Source organism: Mastigoproctus giganteus, chromosome 8, assembly GCF_048544385.1.
Source record: "Mastigoproctus giganteus isolate SK-2022 chromosome 8, ASM4854438v1, whole genome shotgun sequence".
NCBI lineage: Eukaryota > Metazoa > Arthropoda > Arachnida > Uropygi > Thelyphonidae > Mastigoproctus > Mastigoproctus giganteus.
In genome coordinates, this window is record NC_143582.1 from 137,245,263 (window position 1) to 137,263,214 (window position 17,952).

At 35.1% G+C, this 17,952-nt stretch overlaps 1 protein-coding gene across 1 annotated transcript in view; it reads left to right on the forward strand.

Annotated features, from left to right (window-relative positions):
* LOC150081844 (uncharacterized) overlaps positions 1-17,683 on the forward strand; it is a 92,718-nt gene extending 75,035 nt beyond the window's left edge. Inside the window, exons 4-5 of the mRNA XM_090380341.1 lie at positions 1,481-1,604; positions 17,473-17,683. Of these exons, the coding sequence (XP_090236467.1) occupies positions 1,481-1,604; positions 17,473-17,683 (335 nt within the window). The remainder of the gene's footprint in view (positions 1-1,480; positions 1,605-17,472) is intronic.
* The last annotated feature ends 269 nt before the right edge of the window (positions 17,684-17,952 follow it).

The window sequence follows — 17,952 nt, forward strand, 5'->3', positions numbered from 1 at the left end:
CTAATGACTTTACTCCTTTGAAACATCAGGGTTGTTTACTTTTGCCTATTACTAAAAACTTCAGTTGATCATTACCAGCCATATTTGCATCAACCAAGACTAATTTTTTCCTTACTATTTTTACCACCTAAATATTTGTCACTTGATAAAATCAGTGTCCTCTTTGGAAAACATTTAAAGAATATACCTGTTTCATCAATGTTGAATGTTTTTGAGCTTGTAGTCCTCCATAATTTTTTTCAAAACTGTTTCTTTCCAATGGGTACAATCTTGTTCAATTACAACCCCACTTTCACTGGAGTAAGCCATGGTGCTTTTTAAATTTGTCCAGCCAACCAGAACTGGCTTGGAAAGTTTTATGCTCAGGAAAAGATGCATACTCCGTAGCCTTTTCTTTTATTAATTGCCCTGATATTGGCATGTTTTGGTCTCAAATCAACTTCACCCACTTAAAAACTGGTTCATCTATATCTTCATACAGGCATAATTTCACACACTTCCAACTGGGTCCGATTTCCTCAAACGGTTTGAGAATCGAAACAGTTTTTCAGAATGGTTGACACACTACTGGCAGGGATACCGAATTTTAAAGCGATTTCTTTTTTTTTAACACCCCGATCTACACTATTAAGCACTTCCACTTTTTTCACTACACTCAAGGATTTTCTCTTAGACATTGTAAGGTTACTTGCACAGCAGCTAAAACAAAACTGATTTACCACTTGTACCTACCATACAGAGACAGGTGAAATTTAGTGAAAGTATGGATGACTCATTTCTGCCAAACAACAGGTGAATTTCCGGGATAAAGGAAAATCACTCATAATTCTCTAATAGGGTGCTTGCAATAGAAAACAGGTTGACCAGAACCAATGTCCATGTCAGGAATATTCCTTAATCTTTGCCAATGGCTGTGGACACATAGATAGCAGTTTCCCAGTGCGACTTCTTGGTACAGTAAATGCTTTACAGGCAACACTAAATTTTGGAATGCTCTTAAGAATTAATGCCTTTAGCTATTAAAAGCTAAAGTCATTAATTCTTAATCCTTCTAGCTCTTGATTCGTGCATTCTACATTGTCAGCTCTTTTGCCTAAGGCCAGAGGTGCTAACAACGTGTACCTAGGTTTCTCGAATTCGTTATATGGAAATTTTCTTCGTTATACGGAAATTATTTTCAATGACCAAGGGGAAATCAAAAAAGTTCACTACATAGAAAAATTCACTATATGGAAGTTCATTAAAGAGAAATCCAACTGTATTTTATATTAATAAAATTATAATATATATATTATTTATCATTTTTATTTATATATATAGTATTATAAATATGTATATGAGTACATATAAGTTGTTTGTATAATAGTAATTATAGTGTGCTGCAAAATTTAGTGTCTTTAAAAGTGTGCCGCATCAACGAAAAGGTTGAGAAATACTGACCTGGATGAATTTTATTAATTTTTTTGATTAAAAATTCCAGGGGGTATCCTGCTGTTTTCCCAGTCTTCTCTTGTGCTTCAGGCTGATAACTTGATATCACATAAGAATACAGAAAGTCACAACAGTAATCATTTTAAAAGGAAGAAGCTAAAGAAACGTAATGGGTAATTTGAGCTTAAGTAGAGATGTGTTTTAACTCAAGGATAATTTTATATTTCAAAAATTTTTATAGTTATTTTGAAGATGGGCTTATTTCTCCTTAATTTGTTTGAAGTACATGATAGTGCAATAAGAAATTTCAAAGCATTTTATTTTTTTATTTAATATTAGTATAGTAAAGTGATGAAAATAAACAAAGCCTATGAAATAACAGTATAAAAAGGTAAATGAATAAACTGAAATAAAGCAATAAAAAATAATGTTAATTGTAACCAATATTTCCTTCATTAGTTTTGTTTTATTTGTTTATCCAATCTCTTTTTACATAATTTTTTATTGTACTGATCATGTACAGTAGTTGGGTTTAGCTTTTAAATCAAGCATTTTAAAAGTTCTTTGAACTTCAAGAAAACTTGCAATGTACTTTGAATTAAATCAGGATAATTTAATTCAGTGTTAAATTACAGGTAACCCTCGTATAACACGGTAGTTAGGTTCCTATAAGATCTCATGTGGTGCCAAACCGTGTTATATGGGACTAAGAACCAGGACAAAAAAAGGCGAGGTTACGTTCCAAAAGCACACCATTTTTTTTTTATAACTATCAGAAACAATCTTTATTAAAAATAGTAATAACTGAACAAATGTCTTGCAAACTGTGATACTTATATGTCTGATAATGTAGTTCATTTAATTTTCTTTCTCTTCATCGCTGCTAAACACAATCAAACAATAGCATTTTCTCTGTTGCAGAATATCTTCACCTTCTGAACTTTCTTGTGCAGCACCCAGATTTCGTGTATCTTCTGCTCTCTTTAAAAAATCAGTAATCTGGGTTTGTTTGCTTTTGCTTGATAGATCTTTGGTAATTTTGTTGGAGCTAAGCATTTTTGAAGTTTCCTTTTGAACTGTGTGCTCCTTTCAGTCAAAGGATCTCCAAAAAAAAATAAGATTCTAATTGCTCAGCTAAGTTTATGCCTTCCAGTATGCTTTTTAGTGTAAAACTTGGAACTTCAGAATTTTTGTTTGCACTATTATCTTCTGAATTTATTTGGTTTACCTCCGATGCCATTTCCACCAAATCCACTTCGCCAGCCTCTTTTTCTACCAGTAATTCTTGAATGTCTTCCATAATCATATCATCAAAACCTTCCTCTCCTACCAATTTAGCAAGTTCTACTATCGCACCGATTCCATTTTCTTCCAGTTCAACCATATTTCCAGAATGAACTGACTCTGGACATACATTTTTCCAACACACATTTAATGTTAATGGTTTAGCTTCTTTGAGCGATAAAGCTGATTCCGATACAGACCATGATTAAAAAATGTTTCCTCCATCGCTTCAGTAGATTCGGAATCAATTTTTTTCAAAATCCATTGTAACAATTTTCTGATGTAACGAGTTTTAAAGGTAGATATACTTCCTTGATCTAATGGCTGAATTAAAGAAGTTGTATTAGATGGTATTACGTCAACGTTTGGATGACTTAAATCTTTTGAATGGCCTGGAACATCATCCAATAGTAATAAAACTTGAAATCTAGATTTTTTCGCTTTAAATAGTTTTCCACAGCTGGCACAAAACAATTTTGAAACCATTTTTTAAATAAATCAGCAATTACCCAAGCTTTTTTATTTGCTTTCCCATGTACCGGTAACTCATTTTTATTTATACCTTTCATTGCACAAGGATTAGAGGTGCCTATAAACTAGCATCAGTTTTATCATGTAATCTCCTGTTGCGTTACTGCACATAAGTAATGTTACATGATCTTTTGATGCCTTAAAACATGGTGCAGTTTTCTCTTTTTTTGTAATAAACGTTCTGTTGGGCATTTTTTTCCACCAACAACCTGTCTTATCGGCATTGAAAACTTGATGGGTGTGTATCCGTGCTCTTCAATAATTTTTTGAAATTCCTCTGCATACTTCTTGGCAACTTCATTATCAGCTGATGCACTTTCCCCTTGAATTCTTATGTTATGTAATGAGAAGCATTTTTTAAATCTCTCAAACTAACCTTTACTGGCAACAAGCTCCAGGTTAACAAAAGAGTCTCCATTTTCTTTTAAATGGTTATAAATATTTAGCTACTTAAGTTTAATTACATTGCAATCTAATGGGATCCATTTTTTACTGCTGTCGTCAATCCAAATACTGAGTGCTTTTTCCATTTTCTTAATTATTGGTGCTGAGTGACAAGCTCTCGTATTTGTGGAAATGAAAGATCCAGCAGTTCTAATGTTATGTTCATTTTTCTTTATGTTCCAGATTGTTGCTTCATTTAAATTTAAACTTTTTTCAATGTATGATATCTTTTCCCTTTTTTAAAACAATCCAAAATTTGTATCTTTCATTCTAGTGAAATAGTTTCTTTTGAGCAGTGCTTTTTTACTTTATTTAGGCATAATTTAGGGCTATGAATTTAATTCACAACGAAGAAATTATTCCAGTATGGTTCTTAAGAACAGAGTTTAGTAATACATATCTGGAAAAATTTATAAATGATCAAATAAAAACCAAAATAACCTTTCAAAACCTTAAAAGTCGCAAACTGCATGCTTTGAGGTCACAATTTTTTATGGTCTCAAACAAGCACAAGTTCAATACCACAGAACCTAACATGGGGATTTCCCAACATAATAAAATACAGGGATATCCTAATGATTTTTTTTTTGCATAACGACTGGCAAGTCAATGGCAGGGATTCACAAAAAGGAATGGAAATGTTGAAAAATTACATTTAACTTAATAGCAGGGTTCCCCCCCCCCACACAAGCTCAAAAATGCTATGCGGGGTTTGCATTCTCTAACCACGTTAGAGCAAAACCATGTTTTTATAAGTACCATGCTGTGCGAGGATTGCCGCAATTTATCAATCATGTTAGAGCAAAACTGTGTTGTAGAAGTACCGTGTTATATGGGGTTTGCCTGTACAATAATGTGGGATTGTAAACACGAAATTTTGATTAGCATCATCTTTCTACATGAAATTGAAAGTAGAATATTTTCAGAAGCATTTTGTTTATTGTAAAGAACATTTTATTGAGCGTTATCAAAACTGTCCTTTATTCTACATTATCAAAACTGTCTTTGAATATGTTTTTTCATGATATTGGCCTCAAGTTTTGCATCTATAAGGATAAATCATATATGATTCAAAAAGCCGCAAACGAGAATCGAGCTTGTAATGATGTTACTCAGAATTTAATAGTTAATTTTTAAATACAAAATTAAGTAATTGATGTATTTGTGCATTATAAATTATTTACAATATAGTAAACTAACTACAATGTAAATTAGGATATTATACAGACAATACAAGCAGTTGAATCAGCAGTGCAATAAGTAGACTGTCGAAATAATGGCACATTGAGATTGGATGTATATGTACAGCACAGATGTCTTGCAGTGCCGATAAAAGAAAATGGCAAATCGTGATTACTGTATTTGTTTACATTTGTCATTTTCAAAGTGAATTCTATACTGATATCATAGATTATACCACTGTTTTACATTTATTTTAAATTAGAAACCCCTCACTATGGCTCCTAAAGTTAATAAACCTCATACAGAGAAGAAAGCTTAGAGCTTTCTTCTTTTCTTCTCGCTAAGCATTAAAGTTTGTCGCTAAGCATTAAAGCTTAGCGACAAACTTAATATAATCCTAACTCTTACATTAGGTTCATCTGGAATGTTAATTCATATACCCATGTGTATTGTGTCTGTAAATTGCGTGTTCTCTGCTCGATTTACCTGTTTTGCTGGACTAAATTTATTATAAGTGATCTGATATGGAAGCATATCAGATCTGATAAATCTGATATGCTTCCATTGGTATGATTAATAAATATAGAAGCCAACAATGGAGCCAGCATTGTACCATGGGGACTGCACTAATAACATCAGTCAAAGAAGAGCAGTGCCCATTGATAACCACTCTGTCTTTTCCCACTCAACCATCGCTTTGTCTACAGCAGTAACTTGCCCTTAATGCTACACTGCTCCAATTTGTTTAGCAGTCTTTTGTGTGTAACTGTGTCAAGAGCTTTTCTGAAATCTAAGTATATGATGTCAAAATTAATTTTTGCATCAAATTTCTTTGTTAGTGGGCCATAGTATGCAAGCATATTGGTCAGATAAGATAAGATTACCCCTTAACAAATCCATGCTCTGACTGGTATAACTGCATTTCTGTCTAGATCAGTGTTTCTCAATCTTTTTACTCTCGTGGCACATTTTCCAAAGAAGAAAAATTTCGCGGCACACCTACGTAGTCATAGAAGAAGAAATTTCTAAATTTCGCGGCACACTTGGAAAATTTTGCGGAACACTAATGTGACGCGGCACACCCTTTGAGAAACACTGGTCTAGATGATACTAAGAGTACAAACAGGCACACAAATACTTGTAAAGAAAAAAATAAAGTTAAAAAAAGCATATAGATTCTAAATAGGCCAAATGGCTGATGAGTATAGTGAACAATGATACACACAAATAGTGTGTACCTTTAAATCAGAATGTCTTGATCATTGGGGATTTTAACTTTTTAGATATTGATTGGAACTTGTGCGTTGGTCACTAACTTAGTAGCAGAACATTTCTGTATTTACTGGATGATTGTTTTCTATACCAGCATGTCAGTAAGGCAAACAAGAGAAAGCAATACTCTCATTGACTCCATCTTCAGGAAAAGAAACCATTAGGTAGCAGTCACAGTGTACTGATGTGGGATGTATTTAAAGATAAAAACAACTCTCAAGAGTAAAGGAAAAGGATTTTGCTTTCGCACAAGTGACTACAGTGGTGTTAGACAATTTTGTTTTTAAATTCTTTTCACTGGGACAAATGATGGGGTTTTTTTCGCAAATGCTAAATGAGAATTATTTTCAGTAAAATTAAACTCAGTTATATTATAAGAATAAGAAGCAAAAGAGGGAAACAAACTTTTAGCCATAATTTTGACAGCATCTTTGGATTAGAGGGCATTTCTACAAATGTGCTAACATCTCTCCTATTAGTGGGGGACTCGACTACTGTTATTTGTGGAGTCCCCCAGGGTTCGGTGTTGGGCCCATTGTTGTTTTCTGTATTTATCAATGATATTGATGAAGGTATATCAAGGTTGATGTCTAAGTTTGCAGAAGATACGAAGGTTGGCAGAGTTGTTAATGACAGTAATGATAGTACGCTACTACAACAGGATCTGGAAAAGTTGAGCAGATGGGCTGAGAGGCAGCAACTGAAGTTTAACATTGACAAATGTAAAGTACTGTATACGAGTAGTAGTAGTTTTTTTTTTTTTTTTTTTGTAAAAATAATAGGTGCTGGTACTCATTCTTTGTTATCAGGAAAAATTAAAAATTAAAAGGATGTGAAAAGTACTCTAAAATTTTTTTCCCTGATATTGTTACTTTAGAATTTTTTTTGATAGTTGTTGGTGCATAGGCTTCTGTGGCCATAATGCACCTCCCAAGGTTTTTGCAGTACTTTGATGGTGCCTCCGTAGCCAGGTGAGAAGGAGCAGCAGTGCGTAGCACACACATCTTGATTAGACTGGGGTTCAAGCCCGTCACCACCAAATACGGAGGATGCGGAAAGGTCAGGGAATGACCACCGCATATCCCGGAGCAATATGGCCTTAGTTGCTAATGCTCCTAAAAAAAAACCAAATAACAATAACAATAGCAGTACTTTGATCCAGGCGCGAGGCGGGAATCGAACCCGCAACCTTTGGGTTGCCAGGTAGGCACTTTACCCACCCAGCTAGCCCAGTTGGCTGTTACTTTAGTAGTAATGTTTTTGGAATAAGAACAACAAATTAAGTATATTAATGCACAGTTTATTAAGCATAAATAATAAAAAATAAGTAAAATGTGAGTAAAATAAGTAAAAAATAATAAAAACATAAGTAAAAATAAATTCGTAATAAAGTTTTGTAGAATATTCCAAATTTTTATTAAGTTCTCATCCGACACCCTGTGCCGACTTCTGTTCTTCCTCTTTGTGTGTCGGTTGCTAAATGATGTTTCCGAAGCAGCCACAAATCGACATGTTTTGCTGGATCGAAGGTTGTCAGTGGTGGGCCTACAATTTTAAGAAACAGTAGTTTCTTAAAATACTCTCTGCCGAATTTTGGCTTCTAAAATGGGCCAACAGCAAACTCCACCTTCCCCCAGCTCTCAGATCAACGCAGTTAGCAGAAGCTCTTCAACTACGCAGGCTCTGGTCCTACATCGGAGAAAGAAAGTTGCTGTTCACCATCAAAATGGCCACCGGTAAAATTACAGAGCCGAACTTCTGGGATCACTGCTCTTGGCGCATTCCTTCCCCTTATCTCTGGTCTTCAGCACAGCTGCTAGCAAACCGTAACCGGCTAGTACTAACCGACAGATTCCTGCCAAAGCAAATGCTGCCCTCACTGCAAGCCATCGACGGGGACCTCCAAGAAGTGGTCAATAATAAAAAATACAGGAAGGGTATCCTCGTCGAACTGAAAATGTAAAACTGTGCTTTGTTAATAATCTGATGTAACTTATGTTTTTCTCATGTATCTTTTGTAAATATGTTTTGTAAACCCCTGGCACCACCATGCCGTGACGGGACTAATTGTATGTCTATCATTGCTGCAATTAAAGATTCTATTATTATTATTATTATTATTTGTGAAAATCCTCATTCACATTCACTCGATGAAATTGGTATCATACTCAGAGCGTTCATCAAATGCTTCAATTCTTCTAAAACTTTCTTATCAATTAGGTATCCACGAATTGCATCTCTCTCTCATTTAACTGTAACCTAATTGACAATTTTCTGACTTCATTTTCACCAAATGTCAATAATTCATGTTTAGAAGGATTAATACCGTCATTGTCCTCGTTTTCCTTCTTTTGCCATCGGTACTGTCACTAGTTCTTAAATTTGAATTTTTTTCCTTTCTTTTTTTTTTTTTGAAACTATCCAAAATGTCGGTGTCATTCAGATATTCAGGTGCTGTGACCATGTTAACAGAGATAGAGAAAATTCACGGAACAATGTGGATAACGCACTTCCGTGAAACAACAGATGATTATTTGTCGGGGTAAAAGAAAATCACTTTCCTAATTCCCGAACAGGGCACATAAAGTTGATTCACGGAGGTGTCCAACCTACGGCCCGCAAGAAAGTGAACTAAAACAGTATTTTTAATTTTGTTAATTACCAAAAAAATTTTCTCATTAAATGTTTTGTTCAGTAAATGTAATTGTGTATTGAAATTAATAAAATTTTCGAATGTTTTCAGTTTTACTTTTACATGCAACAAGATATGGAAAATGTAACACATTAAAGAAATCTAACTTTGAATATGGCCCCTGTATGGGAAAAGATTGGACACCACTTCAGTAGAAGGTGGGCCAGATCCCATTGGGAATACACCTTGATCTGCTGACTCTTGACTAGCGCGACTTCTCCGTATGTGGGACAAGTGGTCAGATAGGATTTACCAGATACTAGTAAATTGTAGAATGGTAATCCCTTTAGCTCTCTTAATTCGCACAGCAGCACTGATTGCCTAAATTGCCTGATGGCCAGAAATGCAAACAGTGCATACCGAGTCAATTCTTTCCTAATTCGTTCTTTATATGAAAATTTTCATTGCTCAGCGGAAACTATTTTAAATGTAACTTCCAGGGGAAATTCAAAATAATTCGCTATAAAAGGACTTCATTAAACAGAGGTCCAACTGAGTAATTTAGAATTATAAAAGTGGTTATACAGTTTTATATAGAAAATATCTTAACAATAGAAAGTAAAAAATGCAAATTTAGTTAAATAATTTTAAGCTTATTTGAATAATAGGTAAACATGTGAAAAAAAATTTACAGAATATTACAAATTTCGAAGTGCACTGCATCGAAATGTCACACGTCATTGTTAATAAAGGTACTGGTATGCCGTACTGTTGTGTACCATCCCAAAAAAAGCACTAGGTAGTAGTAACCCCAGAGTAACATATCAAATGGGTACTACACTCAGGGTAGTGGAGAATGAAAGAGACCTGGGGGTAATTGTGCAGTCAGATAAGAAGTTTTCTGAGTAGTGCGGACAGGCTGAAAGAGTAGCTCGTGGGGTCCAGTCAATGATATACAGGAATTTTGTTAGTGGGGACAAGGAGGTGACTGTCCCCTTGTATAAGGCAATGGTCAAGCCACACCTTGAGTACTGTATACAGGTCTGGAGTCCTCATTCTGGGAAAGATGTAGAGCTGATGGAACGAGTACAGAGAAGGACAACGAGATTGGTGAGTGAAACAAAGGGTTGCTGTTACCAAGAAAGGCTTAAGTTCTGCAAATTGCAGCTTCTGGAGACTAGGCACCTGCAAGGTGATCAAATTGAGGTATATAAGGCCTTGAATAGTTGAAGCAATCTGAATGCTGATGGGATTCTTCCACTTGCTCAAACTTCCATCTCTTCTTGTCAGACTTCCATCTCTTGTGGAAGTTGATAGCTTAAATAAATTTCAGGCTGAGCTAGAGAGGCATTTGGAGTGAATGAATGGGGGTGAAATGGGAGTTTTTTTTTTTTTTTTCCGGCTGATGCTGCACAAGCTTGCTTTCTTGCAACTAATGCTAATGCTAATAATTCGCTTTACTTTGTTAGGCATACAAGTAAATAAAATAAACTACAATGTGTCCTTCGTAGTTCATTCTAAAAGTTTCAATGAAGATTTATTTAAATTATTATGTTCCTTCCAATTACACTATTTTAAGGTTACCCTCATATTCATAAATATAAAATTAAAAAAAGTCTTAAATGTTTCTTATTTTATTCAGAATAACACTGAAAATGCTTTATCTGAATGTAAAGAAGTCATCGAGATTAGTGAAGGGAATGAAAGGGGGAGTTCTTATGAAGACATGCTTCAGTTCTGCAAATTACAGTGTCTGGGCACCTACAAGGTGATCTGATTGAAGTGTTTAAGGCTTTGAATGGATTGAGCAAACTCAGTGCTGGTGGCATTCTTCCTGTTGCTCAGACTACATATGAGGGAGCATAAATTCAAATAAATTCAAATTGAGGAAAGACAGTTATAGAATAGATGTGTGGAAATTTGCCTTTAGCCAGTGGGTGGTTGATTGCTAGAACAAACTTCCATTTGTCGTTGTAGAAGTTGACAGCTTAAATAAATTCAAGGCTGAACTAGACAAACTTTTGGAGTGAATGGATGGGTGAAAATGGGAAGGAATTTTTTTTTTTTTTTTGGCTGATACTAAACAAGCTTGCTTTCGGGAATCATATGCCTCTACTAATGATAATTACTCACCTGAGGGGACATAAATTCAAATTGAGGAAAGACAATTGTAGAATAGATGTGCAGAAATTTGCCTTTAACCAGCAGGTGGTTGATAGTTGGAACAAACTGTCATCTGTTGTAACGGAGGTCAACTGAAATAAGTTCAAGGCAGAACTAGATAAACATTTGGAGTGAATGGATGGGGGAAATGGGTAGTATTTTTTTTTTTTTTTTTTTTTGCTGATGCTATATGTGGTGGGAAGGGATAAGGAGGTGATTATCCCCTTGTATAAGGCAACACCTTGAGTACTGTATACAGGTCAGGAGGCCTCATTTTAAGAAGGATGTAGAGCTGCTGGAATGAGTACAGAGAAGGGCAACAAGATTAATGAATGGAACAAAGGGTTGCTCTTACAAAAAAAGGCTTAAGTTCTGCAAGTTGCAGCATTTGGAGACTAGGCACCTGTGAGGTGATCTCATTGAGGTGTATAAGGCCTCGAATGGTTTGAGCATGCTCAGTGCTGATGGGATTCTTCCTCTTGCTCAGAATAATCATCTGAGAGGGCATAAATTCAAATTAAGGAAAGCCTTTAGCCAGCGGGTGGTTGATTGCTGGAACAAACTTCCATCTGTCATAGAAGTTGATAGCTTGAATAGATTCAAGGCAGAACTAGACAAACATTTGGAGTGAGTGGAAAAGTAAAATGAGAATTTTGCCGATGCTGCATAAGCTTGCTTTCTTGCATCATATGCCTTTACTAATGCTAAAAGACTAATGTTACTTATTCTAGGTGGTAGATGGCTCTCATCAACCGGTGCAATACCACCATTTTGCTTATTGGAGGCTTGAAGTAGTGAAACCATGTTTAGTTTCTAGAGCAAAGTTTCCGACATCCCCCTCCCCCATACTTCTCCTTCAACCCATGCATGGTACTAAGTACTATAGGTTTTGATACCATTCGTGTTTGGGGTTTTCATTAAAAAAAAAAAAAAAAAAAAAAATGCCACCACCCAGACAGCACCATTTCCAGGCTTATTGGCCTATCATCAATGGGTAGGTAGGTACCCTGGTGTTGACGATACGTACACAGTTTCCATGTACGTATGTACATGGAAACTCCGTACATATCGTCAACACCAGGCAATTACGTTCAGACAATTATGTATGCAGTTTCCATGTACACATTTGGATGTGGAAACTGCATACATAATTGTCTGAACTTTTATATCACATTTCTCTAGCATCGTAATGAAAGACACTATCAATTAGTATTAGTATCAGCTATTTACTGCAGGAAAGCCATAGGCTTTTTCAACACTGGCAAAAAAAAAAAATAAATAGTGGGCCGATGGTAATCGATGAGATACAATTAAATCAATGCCATTCTTACTACTTTGTAGTTCACTACGAACACAATATTGTGAATAATCACTGCCAGTTCAATAGTGAATTTTCATGCATAGTTCTATTGCCTTGTGCAATTATTTACCTTAGTTTTATTAAGAAACATTAAATTTTAGTTGCCATTTTTCAGACCATTTATATATAACCATTTCAAGTTCTTTTAAAGCAATATGGCTTGTCTCAGATTGACCACTCTTCCCACCATCAATCATCAGCAAATGTAACAGCTTCAATATCTTCATCAATATTGCTTTATGAAAATTAGAAATAGGAGGGAACCCAACACTGATCCCTGAGTCCCCTTCTATTTCTGATATTCATAGATATTGATGAGGATATCCAAGGTAAGCTGTCAAAGTTTTCTGATGTATACAAGCAGAAATGTAGGCTGATCAACACAGAAAATGGAACTACAAGTATACTTTTATTCTGATCGTATGCAATTCTCTGTATATTCCACATTTAAACTAACTTTCTGTAATTTTGATTTCATTAATATCTCAAATCTTAGGTCTGTAAAAGGATACAGCATGGAATCCAGAAATGTCAATTATTCACTAGTTCTAATGAGTGAATTTAACATACTTATGGTATTACTTTTTGCGAAATAAAATTCATTTGATAACAACTCCGGTGACTTTCTCCAGTTCAGCTTTCCGAACAGTGAAGTAATTTTCCTTGGTGATTTTAATGTTCACAACTCCAGCTGGCTTCAGTTTTCTAGTCACACAGACCCAGCTGGTCAAGATGCTGAGGCTTTTGCCTCAGCATCTTGACTAATGACCTCGTACAGATTGTTCATTTACCTACCAGAATACGGACAACCCTAACCATACAGCCAACATGCTTCATCTTTTTCTCACAAACAACCTTTCTAAGTACACGGTTGAGGTGAGTGGACCTCTAGGCACCTCAGATCACAACTTGGTGATGGTCTCTTCTCCAAGGGAGACTTTCCTCTCATGGCCATCCTCAACCTTGCATTCTTTGGCAATACAAGAATGCAAAATGGGATGATCTGCAAGATTTCTTTTCTTCTTTATCTTGGTAGGATTACTGTTTCAAATCTTCTGATGTCAATTTTTCTCAAATTGTGTCAATGAAATTATTCTTTTAGGAATTTCAAAATGTAAGAGCAATGAAGCCCAATTTAACGTATAAAAGGAGTATCATTTTCAACCAATTTCACAATCCATATAGATATAGTTCTACACAAGAAACCCTTAATGACGAGCTCAGGGAACTTACAACAAGATTTTTAAACAGGGGATATACACTGGGCGTAATTAGGAAACGTCAATGATAGACGAAACTAAAATCCGAATCGGTTCCAGTGATTAAAAACACCACACATAAATATTTTATTAAAGTTCCTTATGTACAAAAATAGTATGAGCAGTTAATTAACATTTTTAAAAATACAGAATTCAAAATAGTTGCACAACCGATTAGTAAACTTCAGACAATATTGAAGGCAAGGAAACCAACCTCAGTCTCTAACATGGAGCAAACCAATATTGTCTATAACATTGCTTGTGGGGAGTGCAACTCCTTTAACATCTCCTTTTACAACTCCTACTACCCAAAATTATGTGTTTACAACAATACAAGGCATCTGTGAGGGCAAAAAGGACAGATGCATCTGAATTTTCCTTTCACGCCATTCAGGAGAACCACGTTTTTCTGTTTAACGAAGCTAAAGTAATAAATTCACAGAAAGAATACATAAAACTGTTAATAGCTGAAACACTTGATATGAAATTAAACTGTTGTTCTTTAAATGTACGGAGACCATATACTATTTCGGATTCGTGGACCTTCAAGCGCATGTATGAATAGCACGATTCACATTGGTTAACGGTAATAATCTTGTCGCGATGCCCCTATTTTAAAGTATAAGAGAGTGGATGTTGTTTTAACTCGTTACTTCTTGTGAGCATGGTTTACAACCAGAATACCTGGTCGTGTATTAAGAAGTTCAGCCTAAGAATATTTTACTACGGTTTTAATTTAATATAGTTTTAATACAGTTTGACAATTGTTTTCTCTTTCTGGTCTATCATTGCTGATGGGTTTAGTTTGGAGTAGGTTGATGTGCATTGGCTGTGCTTGGCTCTTCCTTGATAGCAGTTAGCAGACTATGTGAATTGAAGACAAGTTTAATTTTATATAATATCATATAATTTAACAATCCTTTAATACGGATATGTTCGCATTTTTAAAGATTTTGTATTACATTAACCGGATTAGTTTGATGTGAGCGTCAGATCAAGATTTTCTACAATAAAAGTATGATATCGATCTTATATTTAAACAAAAATCTTTTAGGAATGAAATACTTAATTCCACACTCCACTTTAAAATCTCATCCTTTATCTAAACCTTGGTTTTTACATAAATGTGCTAAGGCTGTTCAAGAGAAGAATGTTGCATATTGTAATTGGCTTGTTTCCAATTCTTCAGTTTCATTTTCTGCCTACACCAAAGCTCGCAACAATTGTAAAGCAGTTATTAATCAGTTCAAACTAGATTTTGAACAGGCTAAGTGTAGAAAACTTGCTTCTTGCCTTAATTGTAGCCGAGCATTCTGGCCTCTTCCCAAAGCCATTGACCGCAACTTTTGCCCATCTCTGCTCCCACCTCTGTCAAAACCAGATGATTCTGTTGTCACTTCAGCCAAGGATAAAGCTGAACTGCTAGCATCCCATTTTTCTTCCAACTCATGTATTAATGATCTTCTATCATTCCCAGCATGCTCCATTCAATGCCTCCTTTGGTCTTCCATCAAAAGGATGTCAGAAGGATTTTGACGAATCTTGATGCTAATAAAGCTTCAGGTCCTGATGGTAATTCTCTGCTTGTTCTCGAAACCTGTGCTCCTGAATTTACTCCTGTTCTTTAGGCACCTCCATAGCCAGGTGGGAAGGAGCAGCAGTGCGTAGCACACGCTTCTTGATTAGACCGGGGTTCGAGCCCGTCACCACCAAATACGGAGGATACGGAAAGGTCAGGGAATGACCACTGCATATCCTGGAGAAATATGGACTTAGTTGCTAATGCTCCTAAAAACCAAATAACAGACAAACAAACTCCTGTTCTTTGCCGCCTTTTTTCACTTTCTTCTTCCAAAGGTGTTTTTCCTTCTGCTTGGAAATTTGCTCATATCCAGCCAGTTCCTAAAAAGGGTAACAAATCCCCCCCATCCAATTATTGTCCCATTGCAATTACTTCTACTCTTTCTAAAGTAATGGAGAAATCAATTAACTGCCAACTCTTAAACTATCTAGAAACCTTCCATCTGATCAACGAATACTAGTATGGATTCCGTCAGTGTCGATCCACTGATGATGTTCTGGCTTATGTTGCCCATTTATGGACAAATTTAATGGAAAAGTTCGGTGAAACACAAGTAGTTGCTCTTGACATCTCAAAGGCTTTCGATCGTGTTGAGCATAAAGGTCTTCTAAACAAGCTTATGGTTTGCCAACTGTTTTGTGTAATTGGTTATCCAGTTTTCTCTCTGATTGCTCACTGAGGATGATGGTAGATGGCTCTTTGTCTTCTAACTTCTCTACTAATGCTGGTGTCCCCCAAGGTTCGGTTCTTTCCCCCCACTCTTTTCCTCTTGTATATTAATGACCTTTTTCCAGTTTGAGACACCTCGCCCTGCTCAATCAGCTTCAACTTCTCGAATATCCGCTACCAATTCCTTAAATGCCGATCTCCAGGTAATTCTTCAGTGGGGAAAAGACAACTCAATTAATTTCAATACTTCTACAACTCAGTCCTGTCTTATATCTCACAAAAAAGGATTCTTCTGCACCTATGCTTATCTTTGGTGACATTCCAATTTCTAGGCAAGATGATATATCTCTTTTGGGGATTACCCTGACTTCTAATCTCTCTTGGCAGAAGCACATTACCAATATTGCTTCCTCTGTATCAAAAAAACTTGGTTTTCTCTTTCGCTCTCAGCATTACTGTTCTTCCAAACAACTGTTCACTCTGTACAAATTGCAAATCCGCCCTGCCATGGAATATTGTTCCTACGAAACTGTTCATTTAATCATTTAATTCATATTTAATTAATAATTCTGTTTCATTGATACTAATGAACAAACATAATTTATACTAATGTACCTGTATTTCATTTAGTCAGTTAATTTACATTTAGTATTTGTTTAATTTGAGTATCTAGCAGTCATGTGATCGCTAGATACTTTAAAGACATGAGAAGTATATAATTATTGAAATTATTAAAAAATATATGTATGAACCTACAAGCCAGTAAGGCTCCTGGGGTTGATGGCATATGCCCTATAATGATTATAAATATATGATTATATATGGTTATAAATAGTTATAGAACTAGAGGCCATAAATTAAAAGTTGCCGGGAATTGGGAGGGATGTTTAGACTGGATTGCAGAAAGTTTTATTTTGGCCAGCGAGTTATAAATTACTGGAATAAGTTATAACTTGTGAGTGGTAGAGTTATAACATGGGTGGTAGAGGCTGACAGTTTGGGAAATTCAAATGTCAGCTGGATAGTTACCTATGGGAGAGGGAAATGCACAGGTTGTCTACTTCCTGTTTTTATTATTATTTATGAACTATTTTATAATAATTTATTTTTATTTATTTATTTATTTTTTTGGCTTGTGCAGCATAAGCCTTAGGCTTTCTTGTACCATATGGCTAATACTAATTAGCAGGTCAGAGGTGTACTGTTAAATCATCATTGCGTGACCTTTGTTGTTCTGGCAAAACGGATAATCCGAGAACCTGTACTTAAAAAAAGATAAAAGCATTTTTAATTTAATACCAATGAATTGCAAATGCAGTGTGGTGTACCCTTTTACTAATTCATTGGTAATTTCTTGATCTTCAGTTTTAAGTTAAATATATATTTTGTTTAATTCATTATGTAAATCTATAGGTAATTTAATATGTTGGAGTAAGCAAATAGATTATTCCTAAAAAACTGGTCATGTTTATTCTCACTTTAAAAAGTGGCATTGTATTTTTAGCATTGTTCAAAATAAAACTAGCTAGAAAAATGCATTTTGTAACAATGTGTTTTGATTCAGTTAGATAGTAAAAAAATTAAAAGATAGTTATACTTAAGGAATAAAATTATTTGCTAGGTCTACAGTGAAACTACAAAAATGTAATTTTGTTCTTTTCAGGGATGCCAAAAATGAAATGCAGCACCTTAAAGCAGCTGCTGTTACTGCAGAGTGGGTGATTAAAAATTCTCTGTTTACCTCAAGTAATTGCAATGGTGTTACTTCAACATTCAACAAGCACAGTTCTGAACAATTTTCACTGGATATTGTTAATTCAAAAGAACACAAGAAAAAAAGAAAGAAAGTGCAGTTAGAAACAGTACATTATTAATATTATTATTAATTTTGTTTATTTTTGTTTAGTTAAACTCTTCATTAATGAATACCATTGTTGGTCATCAAGTAAATAAATGGCTTTATTTTGATTTTAGGAACATATCTTTTGAGACTTGAAGAGGGGGGGGAAACATCACTACAATAAATACTTAAATCGTTTAAAGACTGTGCCAAATAGCTTTGTGTTACTTTCATTTTTTAAAACTGTTGCACGGTATAGTGTAGCATCAACTTGGAAAATAGCATATAAGTAGAGAAAGATCA